General features: G+C 30.9%; 1 protein-coding gene across 1 annotated transcript; it reads right to left on the reverse strand.

The window, feature by feature from the left end:
- Positions 1-11,329: 11,329 nt before the first annotated feature.
- Positions 11,330-12,160, reverse strand: LOC113390908 (the record flags this gene model as incomplete). The annotated part of the gene is made up of 4 exons (XM_026626935.1): positions 11,330-11,445; positions 11,520-11,592; positions 11,809-11,946; positions 12,022-12,160. Coding segments are annotated over 4 exons (466 nt in total), but the record flags the coding sequence as incomplete, so codon positions are not given.
- Positions 12,161-13,322: the final 1,162 nt, after the last annotated feature.

Consider the following 13,322-nt stretch of genomic DNA (forward strand, 5'->3'; position numbering starts at 1 on the left):
TAATGGTTACAAACATTAAATCTTTTACTCTTGTTGTTTACTGATCAAAATTAGTAACAATCTACAAAATCAAACGCGAAAAAGCAAGAAATTTATTTAAGTTGCAAATATTGTTGTAAAGAAAAATTTTCCAAGATTTCATTTTTATTCGAAACTTTCCTCACTAGATAAACTTGCTACGTAACAGTTACGTTCATAAAATGTTGTCTAGAAAGTAAAGGCAGTTGTGTCCTTTGTGTTACGTAACGGTTACGTACATTACAGTACGTTTACGTTTTGTCTCGTTATTTACTGATTAAAATTAGTGGAACAATCTACAAAATCAAACGCGAAAAAGCAAAGAATTTATTTCAAAATAAATAAAAATTCAAACAATACATACACACATACACACAAATCTACAAAACAAAACTAAGTTACACAACAAAATATTTACAGCCAGATTAACATCTTTTATTCGCTTTCTCATTAGAATTGTTTGCTGAATTCGGACCTATTTAATAAAAGCAAAGACTAACATCAACAAACAGAAAAAATTAAGTTAATTATAAAAAAAGTTAAATTAGTAATCGCGACAATCTTAATCTAACTATAGATTCAAATCTAAAAGGATTTGTGCTTGAATTTTAAATTTTGAAATGAAAAAGTACAAGGCGACTCCAAGTGAAATAAAAATGTATAAACCATAAAATAATTTATATATAAAATAATTTATGGTTTTATTTAATAATTTAATAATTTATTATATGGTTTAATTAATAGATAAAGAAGTTTGAAAAGTTTGAAAATTAAATGAGAAACATTAAAGTTTCTATTCTCTTTTCATATCCATTTGAATATACAACTTGCCGATAGGTCTATTTAATTATCTGGCCAATTGAAACCAATTTGTTTTAAACATAAAAAAATAATATAATTAATAATATAGAAAATATTATACCTCGAATTCTTAGCCTGCAGGTTCAGGTTAGCATGAATAAAAAATCATTACGTAAAATTTTGAAACTTTTTAATTCTAATCACTAAATATTATATTAATAATTAAATTACTAAATAAATATCAAAAGGGAAAGGATAAAATTTGTATGAATTAATTGTTTCTTAAGTTTAGCAATTTTTTAAATTTATTTAGTAATTTTTTTACTGTAACAATTTGTTTTTGTCAATCGAAACTAAAATAAGTTTATTGTAAAAATAAGAATAAAAAACAAATAAAAACTTAAATGCAAAAAATAAACTGAGAATAAAATAAAATATAAATAAAATAAAAAGTTTGTAAGAACGTAACAATTTATTTTGTTTAAAAAAAAAATAAAATCTCAAAATATATCTTGTATATTCTTTTGCAATGATGTATTTAAATATACTCCTTCTAAACGATTATTCGGATTTAGATAAATCTTTCTGAAGTTTCTTAAAGAAATTTTTTAGGATGTATGTGATTATAAAAATATAGTAATATTGTAGAAATAAATGGAAATAATTGCAAAAAACATTACTTGGCATTGAAAACAAATGAAAACTGTCATCTGCCAAAAATTTCAATTTACTTATGAGTCTAGGCAATATCAGGATATGTATAATAAATTCATGATTATTTCTAAGAAAAATATAATGTCTACATTATTATTGCAAAAAGCAGCTGAGATGTGCAAAAAATTAAAATAATCTAAGATACAGTATATGTATGGCAGATTGAATGATACACATACGAACAGGATTTGACAAATTAATTTTCATTATTATCATTTATTATTTATTGGAGAAACCTTGTACTTTTTCCATACAACTACACTACACTAAGTATTTTAAATAAATAAAAAAATAAATCAATTTTTCGACTTGCCTAAGAAGGTGGCCGAAGGCGAATTGTAGGCCAAATACTCCTTATTGCTGGCCCAGGCTGGAAATTCGGACTGCTGAAGGGCCCCTTCGTCCGACTCGTCGCCACGTTTCCAGGGCAGGACACTTTCGGTGGCCGTTGGGGTCGATACGCGGGGCTCACCTAAAAAATACAAATGCAATGTTGTAGATTATTTAATTTTGTATGAATTTGCCGAATATTTCATTCTGATCGGACGAATGGTTTGCAAGTTACAAGAGTTGTAATAAACAAACGCGCGCGAACGAGTTGTCGTACTATATATAGTACAGCGGGTCAATTATGGTAAAAATGTTATGACGACAAATGTGGGCATGTGGGGGCTCATTTGAAAGGTCTCGAAGAGCCCTATACGAATATCGAAGTTATGGACCCGATAAGGCAATAGGGTTCCGTACAAGATAAATAGGTAAGAATCAAAGAATATTTCCAAACGCCATTTTAAAGAAACGGACTTTCTGTACGGTCTTATAATTTTAGATAATATTGTAGATAATTTAATTTTAAACAAATTTGCCGAATGTTGCAATTGAATTGAACGCACGGTTTAAAAGTTATCACACATCGCGCTCAAACGAGTTGTCGTACTATATATAGTACAGCGGCTCAATTATGGTACAAATTGTTATGACGTCAAATGTGGGCATGCGGGGGCTCGTTTAAAAAGTCTCGAATAGCCCTACACAAATATTAAAGTTATGAACCCAAAAAAGCAATAAGGTTCCGTACAAGATAAATAGCTAAGAACCAATTAACAGTTTCAAACGCGATTTTAAAGTACACCGAGTTGCTGTAATTACTTATAATATTAGACAATATTGTATATAATTCAAATTTGAACAAATTTGCCGAATGTTGCATTTAAATCAAACGAACCGTTTAAAAGTTACAAGAGTTGTAATCAACAAATGCGCGCAAACGAGTCGTCGTACTATATACGAGGTCTGTTCAAAAAGTACCCGGAATTTTCGTTTTTTCAAAAAAATATTTATTTATTCGTCTACATTAATGTGGTCCCCTTCAAAGTAGTCCCCCCCCAGATATAATACACTTATGCCAGCGTTTTTTCCAATTTTCGAAGCACCCTTGATATTCACTTTTTGATATGTCCTTGAGCACTCTCAGCGATTTTCTTCAATCGAGGAAAACCGCCGTCCTTTCATGGGTCTCTTCAACTTTGGGAATAGGAAAAAGTCACACGGAGCCATATCTGGTGAATTTTTGCACTTTGCAACACTTTATTTCATTTTTTACGCAAAATTTAATACAAATTCTTTGACTTTTCAATTCTTCCATTGTAAAAATCGCCGAGCTCAGAAAAACACGTCGAACCTTAGCGACTACCACAGACAAAGTAAACAGTGAATATAGCTGAAAATTTCATCATACTTTAGGGGCATGTATACCAACACAATAAAAAAAAATTTTGACAATCAGACACTCCAGACCCGCGAAATTTAATTATTAGTAATTCCGGGTACTTTTTGAACACACCTCGTATAGTACAGCTGGTCAAAAGTGGTAAAAATGTTATGACGAAAAAGGTAGGCATATGAGGGCTAGTTTGAAAGGTCTTGAAGAGCCCTATACGAATATCAAAGTGACAAAATAGGGTTCTATGACTAAAAATCAATTTTGATTCAATTTACCTTCGGAGTCCCTCGATATTCTCTTCACCGGTCGATCAGGCGACATGGCAGATTCTTGTTCTTCGAAAATAAAAAACAACAAGTTAATTAATGATTATGATAATTATTAAATACTAAATATTTACATTACAGTGCTTTATATATAGATATCATACATTGATTTAATGCACGAAGCAAATACTTAATACTTGATTATTTTTAATTTTATACGATTTCCGACGTTTCGACACAATATTTGGTCAATGAAAGTTGATTAAAATATTTGAGGAAAGTGCTTTCTATTATTTTTTTATGATAATTATTTTTGAACAAATAAATTTATATTTTAATTTAACTATAAAATAACCAAAGATCTTAGGAACATAAAGAAAAAATAATAATTCCTCTAGTAAAATCATTGCACTGTTAATTTCTAACGCTTTGATGACACAATATTATTTCGAAACGTCAGAAATAAATTATGGGACCGATTCTGCCGCATAACAGAAAAATGTTATGGCAAGGCTATGTTATAAAGAACATTCCATACTAAATATTAAAAAAGCCATGTGATTGCTGCGCAGTCAGGGATAATTCTCAGGTTGTCATATAGAAAACCAAACCTAGAAACCACACAACGATCTTAGATAACAGGGTCTTTCTGACTCAGCTTCATAACATACGAATGACGTTGCAGTTTGTGTATAAAACGCCTGAATGCGCAGCAAATACATGACATTTTAACAGTTTCCAGTATGATTCAGTAGCATAATGTATGCAAGTTGGAGCGTAACTTGGTCTTGCCATAACATTTTTCTGTTGTGCGGCAAAATCGGTCCCTAAGTATATAAATAATAAAAGTATATTACCATCCATAACTATTTTCAAAAAATAAATACGAAATATATATACTTTCCATATATACACATGCAAATACTATCAGTAGAAGGCCGAGACCAAAACAAAACTTGCACCGATAAAAAAGTTTAATAAACAATATTATTATTATTTTTACAAATATTGGCAAGTTATTTTTTTATTTTGGTCTTTTTTAAAGGATTTGTGCAAGATAAAGCGGAATAAGTATAAATAAAAAAATAGTATAAGAATAAATAAATAAATATTGTCTACCAACACTGACTACACAACTCAACTTCGATTCAATATTTAATAATAATTAATAGATATAATATTATATATTATAAATATTAATAAGCAAAGCGATATACATAATTATATATAATTAAAATAATTAAATTTCAGTCGACGATAAGGGCAAAATATTCAACAAATTGGGTTACCAGAAAGTTTTGTCATTTGTCTTTGTCTCAAGCCAGGTGTACGGTATTCTTGGAACATCTTTTCTGTCGAGTTTTTATTGTAAGGTGATTTTATTATTATTATTTTATTTAATTCTTATATGTATTAGGATAAATTCTTGTGATGATCTTACCTCATATTTATAAGAATTAAATAAAATAATAATAATAAAATCACCTTACAATAAAAACTCGACAGAAAAGATGTTACAAGAAATACTAGCGTCGTGTACATCGGGCTCAACGGATCAACCGATTTGAATGATTCAAAAACCATTCGATTCCTATTGAAAGGGAGATGTGCTGATTAGTTTTTGGCAAAGGTAGGTCCAGCCGTTACGGAGATACGAAGCAAAGAGCGCCAAAAATAGAAATCGAGTTTTTGAGAGAATGGAGCATCCGATTTTGATGATCTAAAAAACATTCAATTCGTAATGATGGAGAGAAATGGTGATTAGTTTTTAGCAAAGGCAGGTCCAGCCGTTTCGGAGATACCGAGCTAAATGGGTAAATAATGGCAGTTTTTAAGAGTATCAAACATCCGATTTGATTGTTTCAAAAAACTTTTTGCTTGTGTTGACGAAACGATTGCTTTTAGAGAAAGGTTTTATTTTGAATATCAAAAATAATTAGGATTTAAATCCCACTTATATACTTGAAATAAATAATTTTAACTTTGCAATTCGGTTCATATAATTCTTAGAAATATGAGATAAGGTCTTTCATTTTAAATTCGATTGATTAAGTTTTGTTCATTTATTTTTCGTGTAAACATATTAAACGTCGTCCAATTCATAAGCTTTTATATTTTGTCTATAAAATAAGAATAATGAAAGCTACCGTATTTATAATAAGGGGGCGTGCATTAATCACGTGATCAATTTTTTAAGGATTTTTGGACACTCCCTTCTCCTTGGTATACGTAGTTATATTCAAAATCATCCCACCTTCTTCAGCAAACACACGTGTATTTTTAGTTACAAAAAAAAATTGGAAAATTTTTGATTTTTTTTTAATATGTTTAGATTATTTTTAAAAAATTCAGGTAAAAAATACATACACCTGATATCTTACTATACCCATACTTTCCCCACGTAATTTTTTGTCAAATACTCCCCCTCCACCTAGAAACCTAAGGTGATTAATGGACGCCCCTTAATCTATTTGAAAATATTTAATATTCTTCAAATATTTCATTAAGGTACGGAAAGTTCCTGCAATTTGCCTTAAGGCACGATGCCATACACCACTAGTTTGGGTTAAGCTTTCACTCATTGTCCATCAAATATAAAATTATCATGAAAAATAAATCAAGTGGAAACCATGGGGGCGAAACCATACTTGTTTATCTATGGGGGCGTCCATTAATCACGTGAGGTTTTTAGGGGTAAGGGGGGTTTGACAAAATATCACGTGAGGGAAGGAGGGGTATAGTAAGATATCACGTGTATTTATTTTTCAACTGCATTTTTTTTAAAAATCCAAGCATTAACAAAAAAAATAGAAAATTATACAATTTTTTCTCGTAACTAAAAATACACGTTATGTTTGGTGGGGGAGGGGGGTAATTTTCAATATCACCACGTATCACCAAGGAAGAGGGGGGATCCAATAATCATTAAAAAGTCGATCACGTGATTAATGGAAGCCTCATATGACCTAAAAGTACCCCAAGTTATAAAACTATATATTCGAAATGTAAACTACTTTCGTTTCACTCTTCACCTTAAGGGGGTTGTTCGTTTTTTCGTTACAAAAAATGCAAGGTATTTATTTCTGTTTTTCTCGAAATGTATTTATCATAGAGACATGCGGTTTCTTTTAAACAAAAATTACAAAATCATAGAATATTACAAAGTTTTCTTCTTTTTTTTCGCCGTCATTTTTTAACCAGGGGGCGCAAAAGTCGGCCTTGCAAAATCGATCTCTTTTGCGGTGCCACAGATAAATTCGTTGCGCATCGCCCGAAACAAAAAAAAAGAAACTACGTTGAAGAAGAAGTTTGAATCGAGTTACCCTACCAAAATGAAAGAAAAAAAGCAAGAAGAAAAAAAATGGCAGCTATTTAAAAAAAATTTTGCGAATTAGAATAGAGATAAATATATCTATAACTTCGTCAAAAAAATAGATATTGAGATGATTTTTTTTAAAATAATTCTAAGGTTTTTAGCTTTCATAATATCAAAAAATCTTAAAACCGAAACAAAGAAAAATAAAAAAAGAACAACCCCCTTAAAGCAGGGTCTCCATACTGCACGGTACGCCGCGTAAAGCGAGGGTTTACTGTAGTGCAGTATGGAAACCGCGCTATGAGAGACTCAGAGTTAGTACAAATCGCACCATTTTTATCGTGCTGTATGGAGACCCAGGAATACAACTTGAAGTAGGAGTAATATGTGCGAAATGACATAGACACCTTATCCAAATATTGGCGCGACGCAGCAGTCAGTTCAAACGTGTTCTTAGACAGCTATTATATAATCAGGCATGTCTAAAAGATGAAAGTCGATAACAAAACTTACAATAATTCCCTTTTGATATCAAGTTACTAGAATCACTCATAGGTTGCGCAAGGAACTTATGGGCCGTTTAACAAAAACCGTGTAATAAGTCCGTGTAGTTGGAGGGATGTCGGATTTTTAGCTCCGCGTAGTATGGGAACCGTGTTAACCGAGAATTTACTCTAATCGAAATGTATCCACAACTACTTTCGTTTCGTATAAAATAAATAAAAATTCAGGTATACAAAATTACTTTAAAGTTCAACCAACTACAAAGATTCTACAATACTGGCACAAGCTCCTCAAAAACCACTACAAAAACACCGAACCCCTAATATTCCCCAACCTTCTCCGAAACTTTGCATCGACGGCCTACTCTGCTCCCTCCTCCTCCAAGGCAACGATACTTCGGCCGCCGTCGGCTTGAGCCCTACATCGCTTCGGGCGCTCTCGTCGCTGCCGCCTTCGGGCGTCTTGGCGGCGGTCGCGTAAGTTCGTGCCAGCCTCGTTTTTCGGGGATCGAACCCGGGAAGACGCGAGATTTGATTAATTAATTCGTTCGTACTACTAGAGGCGGACAATTTGGTAATAGAACCACCGCCGCCACTGATGCTATTCGAACTTGTCGTTGTATTTCTTAAAGCTAACGTAAAATTTCTGGAAGGATGATTGCTGGTCGTTGTGACCGTCGTCGGCGAGAGAAAAGGGTTCGAGTTAGGGATTAAGAGGGTATCAGATTTGGTGGGTTCACCTGGGTAAATAATAAAAAATACATACAAGGCAAACAATTGTAAACATATAAATATATATATATATATATATATATATATATATATATATATGTATATATGTATAACCATTCCATTTCCATGCAACATCAACAACATTCACAATCAACAATTACGTAATTAGTTATTATTAAATCAATGATTTTTTTTCGTTGAGTTGGTTTTTTGTGTTTTGGTTGGTAGCCGTAGACAGTTGGCAGCCGTGGTGGACACACAAGCACATAGTGGGCACAGACAGGAAATGGGAAGAAAAAAGACAAGAAATATGCATTAATAAACGATTCAAATAATATTGTATGATTAATGGGGCAATCTGCCGTAACAGAGCTCATAAAATAACGTTGTCATGGCAACAGAGCTCTCTTATGCTTGTTCTTGGAGGTGAAAATTGTGAAAATGTCTTATCTATTTGTTGTGCGATCAAGCGTATTTTAAAATAAACAAACAAGGAAGAATCTTATGATAACTGCACAATCTAGAATTCTGTTATCATAACATTCTCCCTTGCTTTGTTTATTTGTAAAAAACTCTTGATCGCACGGCAAATAAAGAGACATTTTCATAATTTTCACTATAAGGAATAAGCATAATATAGCGTTGTCATGACAACGCTATTTTATAAGCTATGTTACGGCTGAAGTGTCCCATAAATTTAATAGAAAAAATTGTTAGAAATTTATTGTTGTTCATATATATATTGTTCAATAGAGGTATATCTATATTAATTGATAAGTTGAGGAACTTTAAAATTAGGTCGTTCATGTAGTATTAATGTCGCCTGATGCCATTGAAGTAATAATAATATGTCTCGAATATTAAGAAAGCAATTCTCCGGATTAAAAAGTTATGTTACTGGTCTCTTTGGTTGAATAATCGCATGAGTTGGTGATCACAAACTGTCAAAGGGCTATTTTGTGCTTTTCGATCAGGCGTTTTACATTAAACCTAACCTCCAAATTACACAACAGTCAAATAACAATGTTAGCATAAGTGCAACAATTTGTTGATGACACACGCGTAAAGTTATATTCAGACGTTTGTGCCATTTTGAGGTTAGGTTTTAGAAGTTACATTGTGTAAAACGTTCCATAGAACAGCAAAGACAAAGCTTTTTGACAGTTTGCGACTACCGACTCATGCAATTATTCAACAAAAGTGACCGTCTTTGTAACATAATTATTTTATCTGAAAATAGACTCCTAAAAATTGTTAAAATTTCTCTATAAATATTTTTTAGAGAATTTTAAAGTTGATACATGATAACATATTGAATATTCCTCGTCTATTTATTAAACATTATTATATTAAATATATTTACGCCAACAATAATTTTCCAACTCTAAATTTCTAAGTGTTTTATTGAAAATCGTGTAGTAAATTTAGAAACAGACAATATTCTACGACCAATCAGTAAAAAAAATGTGTGAAACGATTAGTGCAAATTAGAAATGTGCTGAAAAATTTCAAAAAGTCAAGATTAAGTTTATGAAAAATCAAAAAAGTTCTCAATGAGAAGTATAAAATCTAGTGTTAAAAAAAAATTAAATTGTATATCATCGAGTTGTTATTCTTTTAGTTGTGGCCACATTCATAGAGGCAGCATAGTGAATAAAGAGAGTGAGAGATGAAAAAAATTAAAATGAAAATTAATTTTATTTTAAGTCAATACAAGTGATTAAAAATATGTAGTGAATAAATTTTTAATATACTTTAATTGTAACCAATTTTTTAAAGAAGGTTTGGAACTTTGTTAAGACCAACAACAAGTCCTCATAAGTTATGTAGCCACAACTTATCATCCTAAATTAAGGGGCAATGGAGTTTTTCTAATAAAATTGTTATTTTTATATTATATGAATTTTTTGAGCTAAACATGTCTCATAACTATGACTAGTCATTAGTTTGATCATTCAAGCTTGGTTAACACATGTATATTCATTCACACACCATTATATATATATATATATATATATATATATATATATATGTTTAATTTGAGTTTAATATTCGGGCGTAACATCAATAAAAATAGTATGAGTTTTTTTTAAAAATTTATTTATTTAAAATCCATACGTTTCGGCTAGCATCTTAGCCATCATTCAGTGGTAATCAAGTTAACTATAAAAATTGAAACTAAATAAATTATATGAAAGGAAATTTCATGGAAAAACAATAATAATAATAATAGTAATAAAACACTTACAATTTTGTATCCTAATATAGCATATGAAACCATTATTAATCCATGGTATGAGTATGTGCACATTGATAAGATATATATTTTTTAACACAAACATCACAAATGGTAAAACACACTAATAATCATGATAACTTAACAAGTTGTCGAAACTATGTATTTACTCTTCGGAGTTTAGGATAGAAATGTCACATTTTTCTCAAAGCAGTTTTTAGCATGTGTTGATATTTTTTGGAAAATTTAAAAGGCGATGGGATTTTGTTATTTTTTAAGGAATTTTGACAAGCTATTAAGAAACCACGTGTTCGTTTCGTTCAGGGCCGTATTGTCAAAGCGTTTGTTTATGACTTTGTCGTTATGTAATTGTAAAAACAACCCCTCAGCGAATCTTCTTTTAATTGTATTCTCTTCAAAATGTAAAATTTTAGGGTTAAAAAAATCGATATTATGATTTAAATTTTTAATATGTTCAGTTAACATTGTTTTAAATTGTTTGGGATTTTTTGAATTATTTTTGTGTTGATTAAGGCGTTTACTCAGATTTTGGCTAGTTTCTCCAATATAAAAGAGTTCGCAATTAGAGCAATTAATTTGATATACCAAATTCCTGAGGCGGTCAAAATTGAACTTAGATTTCATTTGTGTAAAAATTGAACTAAGGGTTGCATCACAATTACATACCAACAGAATGCCACACTGTTGAAATAAACATAAAACATAAACATAAAATTTAAAAAAAAAACTCATACTATTTTTATTGATGTTACGCCCGAATATTAAACTCAAATTAAACATATATATCAACATCAAATTCAAGACTATTCAAATATATATATATATATATATATATATAATATATAATATAAATATATATATATATATATTATAATATATTATATATATATATAAATATAATGTTTATAATTTATATATTTTTCCACATACTTGGCGATTTAGCAGTAAATGTGATGGGACAATCAAAGTCCTCCTTATTAGTAGTTCCCATAATAATACTCATATCACTTGGTTTATCACAGCCATTGGTTTCTTAGTCGAGAACTCGATGGGTTTATCCATGGTTAGTGTGTCTTCATCTTCGCCTTGTTCATGTAGGACCTCATTTAAGTAATCTGATAATAAAAAATTGTAATTTTAAAAAATAGTTTGCAAATCAGTTATTCAAATAATATTTTTTTATACTTACCATGCGAAAATTGTTTAGCAGATCCATTTTGTTGGAACTCGGGAAAACTGACATGATTCTGTCTGGTACCATCCTGGTAAGGAAACAATATATTTTTAATGATTATACGCATTGATTAGTGAAAGCAGAAATATTATTTTCTAAATAAACAGTTAAAACTTTTAGCTAATTAGCCAAATCTCAAATCTTCTTGATTAAATTGTGAAAGTTTTCTGCAGCTTGTTTTGGGGAGCGTCTTTGAAGTAAAATACCCCTTACACCTAATTTCAAATTAACTCACTATCTTTACCTTATTGACTCGTTTGGATCTCTTGTGATGTTTACGTTCACCAACCATTCTCCTGATATTCATATGAGTACGATAATTGACTTGAGTCGACAGATCCCTGTCATCAACTGCATGCCGAGAGTAACTGAGTCTACGGTGCTGTAAAAAAAATTAACATAATCATAATAAAAAAATAATATGAGTGCTGGTAATAGATAAATTATTTCTATTTACTCTTCGATAAGGCTTGCAAAGTTCCTCGGCCAGCAAGTGATGTATCTTGGCATCTGTCAAGTCTTTCTTCGATGGGTTGTACTCGAGTTCTTGCATATCGATGTTCCAAGTCGAGGAGTCCAGTTGGCTGAAGCTAGGGCTGTAAATGTTATACATTTAGTTGTAATTGATACATAAAAAAGTAGATACAGCAATGTAGTAACCCTTTGCACTCGCTAATTTCAAGATTTAGGGGGGTCTTCCTATGTGATGGGTTGAAAAAAATCGATTTTTTTTTTACCATAAATTGGTCCCTTAACATGTCTAGAATACGGTAGTAAAGCGATTTTAGAAAATTCGAAGTCGTTTTAAAGATACAGCAGGTAAAAGAAAGAGCGCTTCGGAGCGCTGAGTTGGCAGTTAGAAACTTCAAACGCGTTTTTCTCAAAACTGTGTTTTTCAAACTTTCCTCCATTGTATCTCAGAAACGGCTGGACCGAATTACTTGAAATTTACAGGGCACACTCAATATATTTAAACGCATGGAATGAATCTATTATCAATCGAAAATTTTCAAAACTTCGATTTTTTTATGATAAAACAAAAAAAAACGCCTAATTTGCAACTTTTATTTCAAATGTCTATCAAAAATCCAATTTTTTTTATATTCATTTAATTATAGGTCCATTCCGTGCTTCTAAGCCTACAAATTAAAACGCCGTTTATTTTTTTTTTTTCAGATAAGCCGATCAGCCGGAATCGTGGAGGAAGTGGGAGCTCTTTTTTTCGAGGCGGAGGTGTTCAGAGCGCTGTAACTCTTGTTTGACTGAATATTTTTAGCTGAAATTTTATATTTATACTGTCCAAATATGTGTTAATAAATGATAAAAAACTTGAAGCTCTAAATATTTACTGGTCGTAGAAAAAAAATCTTAAAATATCCCTACAAAACAGGCCGTCACATAGGAAGACCCCCTTATATGAATTTCGCCGCCGGAGCGACGGCATCCGAGTGGAAAGGGTTAAATTGTAGCTACAGCGTTCAAAGTTTTTATTTTGGATAAAAAAATTATGGACTTTAGTAGATTTTTGTGCAATTTTTTATTTTGCTACTCTATTGTAATAAAATGTTTTGTTATAATGATTGATGAAGATGATTGCGAGACACTATGATAACTAATACAATGAAGAATTCTACGACAATTGAAATCATGCACAAACAAATTTGTTAAAGAAATTTAACAATACTCTTTATATTTTTTAAAATTTATTAATCCCCCCTATTTATTTGTTTTTCCTAGCAAATTTTAAACTCATATATT

The sequence above is a fragment of the Ctenocephalides felis genome, unplaced genomic scaffold (genome assembly GCF_003426905.1).
Source record: "Ctenocephalides felis isolate EL2017-DRISC unplaced genomic scaffold, ASM342690v1 CF-g0.4_SCAFFOLD_03708, whole genome shotgun sequence".
NCBI classification, from domain to species: Eukaryota; Metazoa; Arthropoda; class Insecta; order Siphonaptera; family Pulicidae; genus Ctenocephalides; species Ctenocephalides felis.